Here is a 14,335-nt window from a genome sequence, read left to right on the forward strand (position 1 = left end):
TCTAATTCACCTTTATAAAACTACTGATCGGATTCACGTCTTGTATAAAAATTAAATTATGTAGAAAATTCTTCTTTAAGACTTTATAATTTTTTAAGCGGTTTTTAGGCTTTATATAAATCAATTATCCAATTAGCATGTTATATTTGAAAATTACTGTGCTAGTCAGCAATTTTACGGAGGTAAAAGAACCAACCTAGTTCTATATTTCTGATTTGAAATGTTTTAGACACCTAAAACAAATTTGAAAGGGCTAGTTTGGTTAAGAGAGAAAAAAAAAAAAACTGGTTGGCATTTGGCATGCAGCAATTATTAGAAAATGTTTTCTTTGTCTTTAGTAAATCTCTAGTTTGAGCTATATACATACGATAATTGGCACCAAAACGGAGATAAAAAGTCGATCGTCAGGAGTGAGACATCAAAAGCCAAAGTAGATATCATCTTAATTGTGGTCTAATCCCCATTTCTTCTCATAAAAAAAAAAAAAATAGAACGTCTGGTGTTTTCCAGTACTACACATGCTCCATGCAATGCCAATAAAATGTTAAAGAAATAAAAGAAAAGCAGAGCTCTTCCTGATGACATACATCAATGGGACAAATCAGAAGCCAAATACTGCTACAATTATTCAACCATCACACGCTTGCTCTTCACAATCTCTTGCAACATCATGGCACAACTCTGAACAAATAAAGAAACGAAGGAATATGCTGCATATTTAAGTTTTGTCATAAGACTTACAAGATCCTCACGACCAATGCAACCTGTTACAGAAAATGCTCAAAGAACAACAAGAATACCATTCATGTGTCTTGATACTTGACAGAAAATCTTGAAACCCCTCCGACTTATTGACAACACGGGCCAAAAATGTAAAAGAAAAAAATAGAAAAAAGAGAAGCAAGGCGAAGCATCATTGTGACTACTTCATTCTCATCATCATTATCATCAGTTTTACACTCTCCATCTCTACAACATTGAGGCACAGAACTATACAAATCTAACAATAAAACCTCCTCAATATCCCCAAAAAGATTGGTAAAATTACCATGGTTCCTTCAGTATTCGAGCAAAGATAAAGCATAAAGTATTACATTTTTCATACGCATCTTCCTGACCGACACAAATATCAGAGTCAACTGTAATGACCACATTGTTGGTGTAAAAATTTATGCACAAAATCACTCAAACAAAGTTGTTGATCAAAATCTAGAAATCAAATCAATATGTCAATTCTGAGGACTAGTGAGTACCTTTGACAACTCCAACATGGAAGGTATGTAATCTCCTGGCTTGATGTATGGCGACCCTTATTGGAGGAGAACAGAATCTTTGTAATGAGTTGAACTCAAATATAGAAGATAAGGGGCAAAAATTACTGGCTTCTTTAGTATTGGTCGACTAACTATTGGCTGTAAAAAATATTCTCATGTTTATGGTATACGAAGGGGTCAGAGTAAAACCAGATGACCCAATTTATAATCAGCATTTGATCATCACTGTGCAGTTAATGGATCCAAGAGTGATAAGTCTGATGATCACTGGCAAAAAAAAGTGTGCTGATCTATCAATTGTAGCAGCTACAGAGGATATGATCTGATTCAATGAACAGAAACATATGATAACCATCCATCCGAGAAACAATTAATTAACAGCCTCAAAGAAGAGGACTTGAGGTTGCAAATGTCCCCTTTCACAAATAGTAAGTACATCATTCCAACCACCGATCACCTGCACGAGTTAATTTTTAGATCATAGCTCACAAGGTAATCCACGAGGAATATGAAGAAGTACCCCTCTAGAATTACCTTGACAGTCTGGTCATCATACATGACCCACCGGTCATGCTCATAAGCAAAGCAGTGATAATGTTGCCCATAATAACAAACCTGTATATGAGATTACCAAACTTAAGCTGATCACTGAAAACAAAAACTGTATACTTATAATTGCAGATAGTATGACAAGAGACAAAAGATGAACTCCAACAATGTGACTAGTTGGTAAGTTGCTGTATGCTCAAATCCCAATTTCAGATTTGTTGACTAACTTGAAACAGCATTTCAGACCACAATTATGCAATCCCATCAGCTCAATTGTGGAGCTTCAATTGTGAACTATCATATTACAATTAACTCAAGCCTCTCACTGATCTTCTGTTGCAAAGCAATTCAGTCTACATATATATTCTTTCTGAACTGTGCAAGAAATGAAACATGCCTATTCCATATGCTCATCTATTTGTCCTTACAGTTACAAAGTATTCATTTACCTACAGTTACAAAATATCCATTTACCCTACGGAAATAATTGTCATAATAATGAATCACTACACAAGACTTTCCTTATGCATGCAATCTAGCATACTGTCATATCCTGTGCATAAATTCCAGTTGCGCTAACATGTGGCATCCTAATTCAGCACTGTTTTGAACAGTCTCACCGTGTTACTATGCTAGTATATGATTTCACAGTTTTCTTGCTTATCTGCATATTTCAGGCAGTATTTGCATTGCCTTCCTCGGCCACAGGATGTTCCCTTGTTTGCTAAATACAGTTTCAAAACAGGATCAGAGAGCCTTCACATTGACTACTTCATTTCAAACTTCAAAGAAAAGCACTACTAAGCAAAGCTATGTAGTAATGTTCATCGTGGTCATGACATAATTTCAAGCTATATGTGGAGAAAAGGAATAGCCCTCCTAGACTCATGTTATGCCAGATGCCAATTGCTTCTAAGAAAGGACTTTTACATCCATTTTAAATTTACAGAGTAAATATGATAAGGCCATATAAACATCAACAGAGAGTTGATGACCTATACTTAATCCTTCCGTATAGCCTTCTCAACTGATAGACATGCTCCTTCTCTAACTCACGTTGTAAGGAAAAGCCTGGAAGGTGACAGCAATGAAGCTACAGCTTAGGATCCCTACTGGGAGATGCAGCATTAAACATCGCTATAGACTATTATTTTGGAAAGAATTTCACGTCCAAGTTTCCTATGATAGCATTTTCCTTATCTAGACTTATTTAAGCAGATAGTAGCACTAGAATAAAGGCTTGATATGAATACATTCCGTTTCCATATAGCAGAACATGCAAATATACTCCAGACTATTGTTAGTCGACAGGCAGTAAGATAAGTAGACAACAATAGTACAACACTTTATTACTCCATGAGCAATATTAAGCAACACTTAATGGCCCCAGCACTGTCTCAGCCATCAATCCCACTGCATTCAACCTATAAAGTGCTTGTGGTTATTATTCACTATAACAAATAGAATTATTCTGCTGTTGGACGAATATAAACAAATGTTGCGGCCAAAAATGAGATATGAGAACTATGAACTCGAGTTCAATTAATCAAGACTTTAAAAGTCAATTCGAAACAAACAAAGAAAAATGCTTGCAGAGATGTAAGCTGCTGAGTTTAAGAGTTTGCTTCACAAAGATTAGCATGAGAGTGTGAGCAGATACGTATATAAAACAAGATGAAGTAGAACAACATGTTTCTAAGCGAATAGATAGATGAAGTATAATCCTCAAAGTTAAAGGTGGTTAATATGGTTGAGAATTTCTACCAAAAAAGTATGTATGCAACCTAGAATGTTGCTCTTTCTTTCTTGGCAACATCTCTAGGCAGTCGACTTTTGAATGCAACCTACTCTAGTGGAACCAGAATGTACTTTTCTCTTCTAATATGAGTTATATTCAAGATCAAGTAACATAGTTTTCATCAACAATAGAGGGTACTTAGGCTTGCAATAGAACAAGTACTGCGTATCAAAAAGCTACCAGCTATGTTTTGGCCATACCACTGAAACCAGGGAATGTTTGCTTCCTTTATCTAAACCTTGGTAAAGGACACCAATGTCTATTTCAGTTGTAATGCCCGCCAATGTTGCAGCTATGTCAGTTGCACTTTCTTTGGTATTCTGCCAGCCCAATACTGCAACAGAATGTAAGCAAATAAGAAAGTAGCATAATAGGATGAATATTGTGATTCAGTATGCAATAATTAAAATGGTGAAAAAATGTGACACAAGTTTCCGACAGATTATTGGAACCATCACTGAACAAGTTATGCTTGATGGTGCCTAAGATATAGTTCATAAAAAGTGAAGTTCAGGATTTAAGGTACAACCAGGAGTAGGGATGGTTTTTCTTTTTTTGGGGTGGGGGGGACCTTGAATCATAGCTAAGTTAGTTGAGTCAACTGGGACTAAGCCATTAAGCACCCCTGGCCACAGTTACACATTTAGGTTCATCTATTTCCAGGCCAAGTTTAAAAAACCATTTGCATCTCTAAGATGAAATTAGGTGCAAATTTAAAAGCCAACAACGTTACCAGTTGTAAAAACATGTGGCGAGCTCGAGAGAATATGATGAATATAATTTTGTTTTCCACAACCACCAGCTTCTAGATCGCAAGCTAACTGGTGATTCATCTCCACGATCTTCAAAAGCTCATCAAAACCACTCTCTGCACACATTATCTGAAGAGCAAATATAGAAGATTTAGTTTAAAAGGAAATTTACATTATTATATAAAACTTGATTGTGCATATATGAAATCAAATAAGGCATGCCTTTGTGGTTCGAAGTGAATTTGCATTGATGTTGTGGAAGAATGAAGTATATTTAAGGTGCCTAGACTCCAGCCCGCAGCTGTAACAGTTCATTTGTTCGTCGATGTCCATTCCAAAAAGAGAATGCGCTATACAAGCATTATTCGCACAATCCCAAGAACCCACAGAATTACTTTCATGAGATTCATCATCGCATTCACTAGAAGTGGAGGTATATGACTTATGCAAGCACTCAAAGATTACCGCTAAAACCTCAGATGCATCATTCATTTGTTTCTGTAAATGGGAATTAGATTCATTAGGTAGCAATAGAGAGATAAAAACATACAAAGCCTTGTGCAAACTGAAAGAACACAAGGCACTTTCAAACAACTTGACATATATAACTGATATTTTGTAGTTGAACATTCTCAGTCAATAATAAGAGATGAATAGAAGACCTACGTGGAAACAGGTTCCAGAATTACCTCCTGAAAGAATTTGCTATCAGGATACAAGTTGCTCAAAGCTATCCTCAGAGAAGTAGGTGCAATAGCTTCTCTCTGCCCCTTAGATGCTTTGCTCAAAGCAATGAAGATTTCGTATAGTGCGCAAACAACACAAGGATTTCCAACATGCATATGCAATGATGACGTCTTAAGGAACTCATCTCGAAACCGCCTTAAATGCCATAATGACTGAGTAAATATGCAAAAGATGAAATCATTGGAGGATAGCTGTATGATAATCAACTAAGCAATTAACATATATGGCACTATCTTTGAGATTTGTCAATAGTTACCTGGATAATCACATTTAAGAAACAATTGTATTCACCAACGGCATTTCTAAGGCCAGTACCGAATACATCTTTTCCATCCTCAATGCTTATAGTTTCCTTAGTAGAAGAACCATAACCATCTTCTGGGATGAACAGCAAGAGCAAATCAGGAAAATGAAATTGCACAGTCCAATTGACAAACAATCAAAATTTACAACATTTTGGCTGCTTTAGCTTTAGACTAGTAAATGTTAAAGTAAGAAAAGTAAAGAAGCGTTTACAACATATGGGCAGTAGATGATGATCCCTTAGTTGAAGACGTAAAACAACACTAGGGATCATCTTCTAGTTGGAACTCACATCTAATTCTCCATGGACAGAAAAAAAAATATATATATATATATATATATCCACCCTGCAATGATTTCTTTGTGTCTTTCAGATAAATAACTTCTGCCCTAGTAACAGATAACAGGATAAGATATGTATATAAAGCTTTCATAATTTGAGTTTGCAATCATGGATAAATGTACTGCTTCAGAAAGCCAAAAACATCGTCCATATTGAACTCAATATGACACTAACATAGAACTAACGGAAGTAAATATCGCACTTACTACTATCCAAATTGCCATGTGAAACTAGCTCTGTTTTCTGAGAATTTTATGTCAAATAGTAGAATCTCCAACTTTCATAACGTAAATCTAACACACTTTCTTAAATATGGAGAATTGAGATGGAAAATATTTATCTAAAACCTTTCAAAGAATGTCAAAGAAACTAATAGTATAGTACCACACAATATGCAAAAAATATTTTTCCTCACAGACCTATCAAAAAATTGAATAGTAAGAATTTTGTAGACTTGATTGTCTCCAAGATTGACTAAAATTTACGGAATATATAACAGAAACTACAGACATACCGAGGCTTTGACACACAGCTTTCTTGAGGTCTGCTTGAAACCTTTCGTCATCATCCTCCTCAACATGCATTTGTCTCAACACATTTACTCCATTGTCACCTGGGTGCCATTAACAAATTCTTCACTAAAAGAAGCAATCAAAAAAGGGAAAGGTAGTACGAAGCACACAAACTAGCTGTTTCTGGTTTCCCAGTTACAGCTTGATTGTGAAGTGCAATGTGTATAAGAAACAATAAACAATCTAAAAATCAATGAGCTTTAACTATAATGAGTACAAAGTGACTCTTTTGCCTGTACTATTCCAATTTCCAAGTACAAGATTTGATTCCTCCAAAAGAAAAAAAAAAAAAAAAAACAGCCTCGACCAGCCATGATTTTGACAAAAATGTTAAGCCACCATATAGTAATGTTTGTTAGACGATACAGATTATAGGCTAGCACTTCCACAAATCAGAAGATGAACATGATATTTATCAGATGAGTAAAATTATGCTTACAGCACTTGACACTCTAAAGACAGAATGACATGGCAATTTATCAATCATTGGTAGTTTCTCTCTCCACCTCAAAACCATCATCATCTATGCGCAGGACGGTACCACATCTACACTTTTTGTAGAATGTTTGTGAAGTCTTTGTGTGTAAGGCATTTTTCTTACATGATAGCTAATAAGATGTGCTACATTAGAGCTCTTTAAGATTGTTAAAGAATATCTGTCTTCCAATTGCTTTTTTTCACAATCTTCTTTTTAATAGCGAGACTTAAAGATAAACATGTTAACTATTAATCTAGTAAGGATGAATATCACAGATCACAAAGTTAATAATTGGGCCATGATCGCTCAGGTGTTTCCTACTTGACAATTTAATATTTACAAAAACTTCATGATTTTTCAGAAAACCACGGGATAAGTTCATATCCGAAATTTCTACTTATCATCCACTGGAAAATGCCCAAAAAAAAAAAACAGAGCAGGCTGACATGGTTGGTATCTATTATATGTACTTTGGGCGTAAAATCATAATTAAAATAAAAATATGATGCCCAAATGTTCAAGCAAATAGTCATTTACATCTCACGGTTAACCTGCTATATCTACCTATAGTATGTTACACAGGTGGCACACTCATGTACTAATTATGAGGCCAGCATGTGATCTATGCAGGACCAAAAAAAATATCACATCAGCAATATGCCATCATATGTCAAATGCATGCACTACTACATTTCAGAACACTGCTCAATTGCAAAGTTATGCTGAAAAGGAAAGGCCCAAACTTCTGCCACCAACAGTGATTACGAGAAATCATGTTTCAAGCAATGGAAAAACAATATAATTTATAAAATGTTTTATGTGCCAAAATGGAATGACTCACTTAAGACGATTTGGCTAATATGCCTCAAAGGTCATGCAGTCAATGTCAACTGCCCACATTACCACGATGTATAGGCTTAAGCACACCAATTTCCTTCACCTTCTCAACTTTGAATTGTTATCCAACCAACCGACACTTCAATCACTCAAAGGAGGCTTACCCCTTGCATGTTAGAAGCCATGGCCCATAAGACTGCATATATCTCCCCTCCCCAAACTTTGCGTACGTGCGAGCCTAGTGCAATGGAATGTCATTTTTTTTCCTTCTAATAACAACCAAGGTAACAACTAAAGGTTCCGGATATTTGCTACATGCAAGCTGTAGTGTCTAGAACTGAACCTAATCTCATTGTCGACAGATCTTGTAAAAAAAAATGTTCAGAGATATGGATTTCCACAAATTATTTCAACTTTGCAAAACATACTTCAAGTTCCAATAACACAAACATCTATTTTAACTGTTAAGCATACAGATTCTATATTAATTAGAGTAACACAAAATAACGTCAAAAATTACTATATGGTCCTAAAAAGCAATTAAAAAAGTACTATATCAGAAACAGAAAAAAAAAAATCTATGTTGTTGTAAAATCCGTATGTCTGTCAAAACAGCAAATATTCATTTAAACGAAAATCTATATACTACTAAAAAAGCAACTAAAAACGTCCAAATAATTGAATGAAAATAATTGAACAAAACAACATACAAAGACAAGTGAAAGTTGTGCAGCTTGAAAGGTTGAAAAAAGAAATAAAAGCAGATACAGCTTATTCCTACCTTTACCAGAATGTGCATTATTTGAAACACTGCAAGCTTGATCTGCGTACTGTATGCCATCAAAAGACCACATAGGTGATAAATTTTCTTTTGCATTTTGGGAAGTTTGGTTGTTTCTGCAAAGAATTTTAGCAGTGTTGCTTCGTCTAGGAGCTTGGCTGCCAGTTTGTTGGTCAGAAGTCACTAAACCATCATGAATGGAGCCTGGTGTGCCTGCAGAATATATATATATATATACACACATATATGTATACTGAGGACTTCCTTTCAAATGCAACTGATCTATAATAGATAACCAATTTTACTAATATAAATTATCAATTTGATTTTAAAATAGAGGTATAACCTTGCTTGGACTTGAGATGAGGTTGACTGCTTGTGTTCTTAATCTTTTGGATGCTAGAACTATTAGAAGATGTTAGAGGGGGAGCATTTTTTTCTATTCTATTCATCTTCAAAGACCCTTTCATATTCACTGCATTATTGCAACCAAACTGTTGTATCTCATTAGTGCCAGTTCCATCATACTTTCCCATGAAGTCATCCTCTGAGTTTGGTAGCTGCCCCATCAGATGAGACTTATTTTCAGGAAAAGCAGCTTCAGAAAAGTGAAAATCACCAAAATCTATACCCTCTAGGCAAACAGGTGAAGAATTATTATGCATGCTGGCCTTGTGATCCAAATTTATATCTGAATCAGCAGTACATGATTGACCAATTATATTGGTTGGAAAAGAGGCAGATGTGTCCTTAAATTGCTCAGCAAGGTGCTTCTGCTTTGCCTCCTCTTCTATCCGCCTCTGGTACTCCAATGTCTCCTCCAGCTTCCTTTCCTCTTCTTCAAGCTCTGCTCTACGTTTAATCTCTTCTTCCTGTTGACTTAAGGTATCACCAATAATGGTCCCAGGCTCCAAATTATTACCATCAGCAAGAATCTCACTGCACCAGAATAAGCTGCCAACCAGTTAATAGCTGTATGAACCCTAGATCTAAAAGAAAATAATTCAGGAAGGATAAAAGTAAGCAGCTGATGGTAGCTAGATTACCATGTATTCATCTGGAGCAAAATCATTTGCACCAAAAGAGTAAAATAAAAGACCAGCTACGGAAGAATATGCAAACAAGCTTCCTTTAAGATAACACTATAACAGTCTGTTGAGTCCACAAACATCACATGCAATAGAATACATGTTAGGTGATAAACATGCACTACAAGATAATCGAAAGTTACACCATAAAGGCATAATCTGCAGTTGCCTATAGATGATCTTGCACTACAAGTAACTGTCCAAAATCCCTAGAAATAGAAAAATGGTATCATCAAGCTCTTCTTGAGATCGAGTGGATTATGTCTAAGCCTCAGAAATTACATATAGACTTGCCTCCCAAGCAGAACTTTTAGCAACCTCCAACAATATATGCCCATCATGGATTAACAAATAATAAAAAAGCATTCCAACAAAGAATCATCATTTCAGAAGTTTCACCAGCAACTTGTCACAAATTTTGAAAGCAATCATGCAACTGACAGCTTAGTAGTAACTATCATCCTGTTTAGTCTACATTTTTCATGTGTACAAAAACTTTTGAAGGGTTGCACCTAGCTTGCACAAAAAGATGGATAGCAAACACTCAAGATTAAAAGAGAGATACTGCAAGAATGTTTTGCAAAGAAATAGATCTCTTAGAAAAATTAAATTGCTACGAGTTCCCCAGAATAGTCCTTGATGATGGGTTAGGACAAAAAAAGGAAAAGGAAACAGAGGTACAAATATTTATCAGAGAACACAAGGAACAAATGATTGATTATTACAATAAAGGGACAATTAGATCATGGCTATAAGTTCGCTTACGATTTTTCGACAGTTTCCTCATGAAAGAGAAGCTGACTGCTATAGCTGAAAGCCTGGAAAACATTTACCAACATTAGCACTAATTTATTAGGAAAGATCTATCAGGCATGGGAATCAGTACCAGTACAAAAATCTAATCAGGTAGAAATCACCACAACCTTCGTGTCCTTAGTTTTCCTGTGATCCCTATACTTTTTCTTGTCTTTTGACTTCTCATGAGATTGCTTCAAGTCACCTCCTTTACCAACATTCTTCTTAGCATCCAAAGCAAGTTCTGCCAGGAAGGCTTCTCTTGCAGCATCAGATTTCTCTGTGGCATCCTTGTCGACTAGATCTTCCAAGTGCATCTACAAAACAAGTGGAACCAAGCAAGATGATGAAAGCCCAATGCAATACAACAAAATATTAAGGAACATGTGAGCAAGGCAGAAATACAGACTCGCAAGAAAGACTTCAGAAGAGGTGAAACAACAGCCCGATAATCGAAAGAGGAAACAGGCCCAAGTTTAAGCTCTAACTGGTGTACTCCTGCCACATTTCTCATAATCCTAGCATCTACCTTGTTAAGCTGCAAAGCAGAAAGATAAGAATGAGGCTTCAATCTGGACAACATTATTATTGTACAAGTCATTGGACAGAGAAAAGAAAACTATGAACTAGCGAACCTCCACAGACATTTGCTCTTTTTGTCTCTGAATAGTTATTCCTATGCAAGTGTCACTTTGGTGTATGCGCATCCTCCACTCATCATCATCGTCATTATCCAATTCACACAAGCGAGAAGTCACACCACATAAAGTCTCGTCATATCCAAATTGAGACATATTCAGCGCTTGTGCCTCCTTCAGAACATTAGTGAGGGCATCCAGCTCGAATCTGTTTATCACGAATATCTCATCGTTCTCCCGCTCAATGAGCTCATCCTGCCGCCTCTTGAGAATGCCTTCATAACCTTCAGATTGGCATTTCCCAGCATGTTCCCTCCGCTTAAGTTCTTCAAAACATAGATTCTCGACTGCCTGCAAACCCTCCTCATAGCTCAGGTGTTCACATTTCCTCTCACACATGCTCTGCAAGAGGTAGAACTCCTTCTCGAGCATCTGAAGGATCTCGGAAGCCTGATTTGCTTTCTCCTCTCGCATAGAGGTCCATGCAGATAGTTGTTCTCCATTTGAAGGCCCAGCAAACAACCACGAAAGTAGAGCATCAGTATTGGGGACACCATCTATTCCCTCATCTGTGCCACAATTATCAGCATTTCCAAGACTAGTCTTTTCCCTGAAAGAACTACTATCCAAAAGAAGACTTGACGAATTGCAAATCAGATTGACTTCCTCTGAAGCATCACTCTTTCGTCTACCGTTATCCCCATCAACGGCAGCATCATCCTTCTCAGAGTTCTTCACTAATCCACAAGACTGTGACAGCTCCTGCAAGAACTTGAGGACCTTCCGCAGGTTCAAAGCACCCAAGAAGCAAATGCAAAGCTGCGACTGGTCCAGAGCATGATTCAGCAGAAGCGAGCCAGATGGCAATCCTTGGACTTCTTCCATAGCAAACTGTATCACCTTATTCAGGTGGCTAACTGAAAGGCATTTATGCTGCAAAAATAGCTTAAACATGGACTGAATCCTTTCCAAAAGCCTAGTTCTCTCAACATCGTCAGCAAGCGGCCACTTTCGATGGACATCAGTGATTAAGTCAGATGTGTTGCAAGTCTCACGCTCCTTCAATTCCACCTCATGGGGCGAGGTGGAAGAGTTCGAGTTCTCTCTCGCACTCCAGAACTCTGACGCAGAGTCCTTATCTTTACTACCACTATCTGAGTGGTCGTCATTGACAACGCCACACTTTAGAGGCTCCTCTTCGAGCATCTTAACTGCGGTGGCCACATCAATCGGCTTCCAACTACCATTGGTTAGCATATCACTCCACCTACCATCAACTTCTTGGGGGAGCACGGACTGGAGCTTCAGCGAGAGGCTGCCCAAATGCTCACGCATTACATGCTGCGCATGTGACTCGCAATCCCCAAACTTCTCTTTGCAGCGACAGCAGACCCAGAACTTCCAAGTCCCTTCGGCCGCAATAAATGACAGAGCCTCCGATAGGATGTCGGAGGCGAGGGTGTCCTTTGTGGCAGCATAGTGAGCTTTGATTTCCGAGATGCTAACTTGAAGGAATGCAAGCCGCCTCTCAGCACTCATTGAGTTCCAGTAGGCGCGGACTTGATCCATCCTCTCCGACGAGGCTGGCTTCCGTGAACCTAATTTACGGCGTTCGAGTCGGTGAGACCCAGAGGAAGACGCTGGTGAGGAGTCGGCGCTGCCGCTGAGGCGAGGGTTTTCCTCGTTTCCCGACCCCGTCGACCGCTGCTGGAGCAAACGAGCCGCGGCGACACGGACCTCGATCTCCATCCGCCTCTCCTCCGGGGTCTTCGTAGCCTTCTTGATCTCATTAGGCCGGCGCGCCGAGCCGGGGGCCGGCACGAGGCGGACCTCCATGGGATCCTCGGACACCCGCCGCATCGGGATCAACCGAAACTTCTCCTCCCCGTTCCCTAAACTCTTCATCCATGTGGAGATGGAGGCGATGTTTGCCTTCTGGATCAAGGAGCGTAGCTCCTGGTGCACGTGCGCGATCCGCGCCTCGGGAGTCGAGCTCGCGGCGACCTTGCCGCCGTCGTCCTGGAGAGACTCGCTCGCGGGGTCGACGGGCTCCTCGATCGCGAGCGCGCGCTCGCACTCCTGGACGACCTCCTCGTACCCCTTCCCATCGGAGGCCGCCTCGTAGAGGAGGTTCGCGTAGAAGAACGCGAACTCCACCGATGCCGGCGAGAGCGCCGCCGCGCGGCGGGCGGCGTCTACGGCGGACCGTAGGTGGCGGAGCTTGGCGGCAGGATCGTCTAGGATGCCGGCGGCCTTAACGTGGACGGTGCCGTGGACGCGGTGGAGGAGCGCGGAGGCGTCCCCGTGCTTCCCGCACGCCTCCTTCATGAGCCGCAGGGCTTTAGTGTGGTTCCCGCGGCGGAGCGCCGTTAGAGCTTTATCGCACTCCGCCTTCACGTCCTCCTGCGGTGACGGCGACTGCAACTGCGCCACCTTCTTGTCGGATTGAGGTGTAGGGTTTCGCTTCTTGTTGCCCATGGCGGGGAGATTAGGAGAGGGAGGGAGGGAAGAAGGAGGAGTGAGGAGGGCTAATATAAAACCTCACCTAACCCAACCCCAACTTCCACCTTCATTTGTGGGAGTGATCTATCTAATCTACCTAATAATAACCGGAAGACATGAGAGTGGAGCGATAGAGGTAGATGGTGTTGATTTGGGGGAAATGGAGCAAAAAAAAAAGTTTTAACTCCGCCGGATTTATTAATCCACCGATTACTATTCCCCGACTTCGCATCCATCGTTTGGAATATTCCGAAGGGTTAATTACATCAATAGCCCTAAATTATATCCCATTTTCATGAAAACTTCTGTAAGGTGACTCCTAAACTTTTGAGAGATTTTAATTTCACTCTTTTGTTGGTGTACCCAAAATAATTAATTTCGAAATAATTTAAATGTCCTTATAACACTTACATGCCCTGTGCCCCTTTAATAAAAGTGTGATAAAAAGACATACTGATATAATTTAATTTTTCAATACTTATATCATACCTATTGTCATCCTCCTTTCACCGTCATCGACTTCTCCTCCGGAGATCGACGACGCTATTATTGATATCGTCTCCCTACAGACGACTTGCGATAGCCTAGCACCGACCGGCCAGGATTGTCAATCCCCCCCCCCCCCCCCCCTCACACCTTCTACTCCTCTCCCTTCTCTCACCCACCTCACCACGTGCGGATCTCAAGGGGCAACGTCGATGAACTGTCCACCAGCTTTAAGGAGGAGCTTTTGTTTGCGGCGGCTAAGAGGGTGACAGCGATCACAGACAATGAGAACAAAGACAAGTGAGAACAAGGACAGTGAAGGTGAAGGTAACAACAACCATGGGCGTCCAAGGATGACTGCAAGGACAGCAACGTAGAGCAGGCGAGATCAC

The 14,335-nt window shown here is 39.5% G+C and overlaps 1 protein-coding gene across 3 annotated transcripts; it reads right to left on the minus strand.

Annotated features, from left to right (window-relative positions):
• Nucleotides 1–999: 999 nt before the first annotated feature.
• LOC140779370 (uncharacterized) lies at nt 1,000–13,627 on the minus strand. 3 transcript variants are annotated; one of them, XR_012107331.1, is made up of 15 exons: nt 10,953–13,627; nt 10,727–10,855; nt 10,446–10,634; nt 10,288–10,340; nt 8,781–9,373; nt 8,435–8,647; nt 6,281–6,379; nt 5,377–5,498; nt 5,063–5,272; nt 4,596–4,871; nt 4,355–4,502; nt 3,822–3,955; nt 1,809–1,889; nt 1,254–1,731; nt 1,000–1,139 (listed from the first exon to the last, which is right to left on the minus strand). XR_012107331.1 is itself a non-coding variant. In XM_073124396.1 (14 exons), the coding sequence occupies exons 1-14, from the start codon at nt 13,431–13,433 to the stop codon at nt 1,645–1,647; spliced, it is 4,812 nt and encodes a 1,603-aa protein (XP_072980497.1). In that variant the 5' UTR covers nt 13,434–13,627; the 3' UTR covers nt 1,000–1,644. The 3 variants fall into 3 exon arrangements, 2 of the variants coding, with proteins under 2 accessions (XP_072980497.1, XP_072980496.1); XM_073124396.1 differs by having other exon boundaries at nt 1,000–1,731; nt 5,377–5,495; XM_073124395.1 differs by having other exon boundaries at nt 1,000–1,731.
• Nucleotides 13,628–14,335: the final 708 nt, after the last annotated feature.

The sequence above is a fragment of the Typha angustifolia genome, chromosome 15 (genome assembly GCF_048772165.1).
Source record: "Typha angustifolia cultivar Huaian chromosome 15, ASM4877216v1, whole genome shotgun sequence".
NCBI lineage: Eukaryota > Viridiplantae > Streptophyta > Magnoliopsida > Poales > Typhaceae > Typha > Typha angustifolia.

Coding starts and splice junctions, on each gene's coding strand:
- LOC140779370 (XM_073124395.1), bottom strand. CDS start 13,433: ATGGGCAACAAGAAGCGAAACCCTACACCTCAATCCGACAAGAAGGTG. Junction 6,380..8,434: donor TAATGCACATTCTGGTAAAG/GTAGGAATAAGC, acceptor AATGGCACCCAG/GTGACAATGGAGTAAATGTG. Junction 4,872..5,062: donor ATAGCAAATTCTTTCAGGAG/GTAATTCTGGAA, acceptor TCCCATTTACAG/AAACAAATGAATGATGCATC.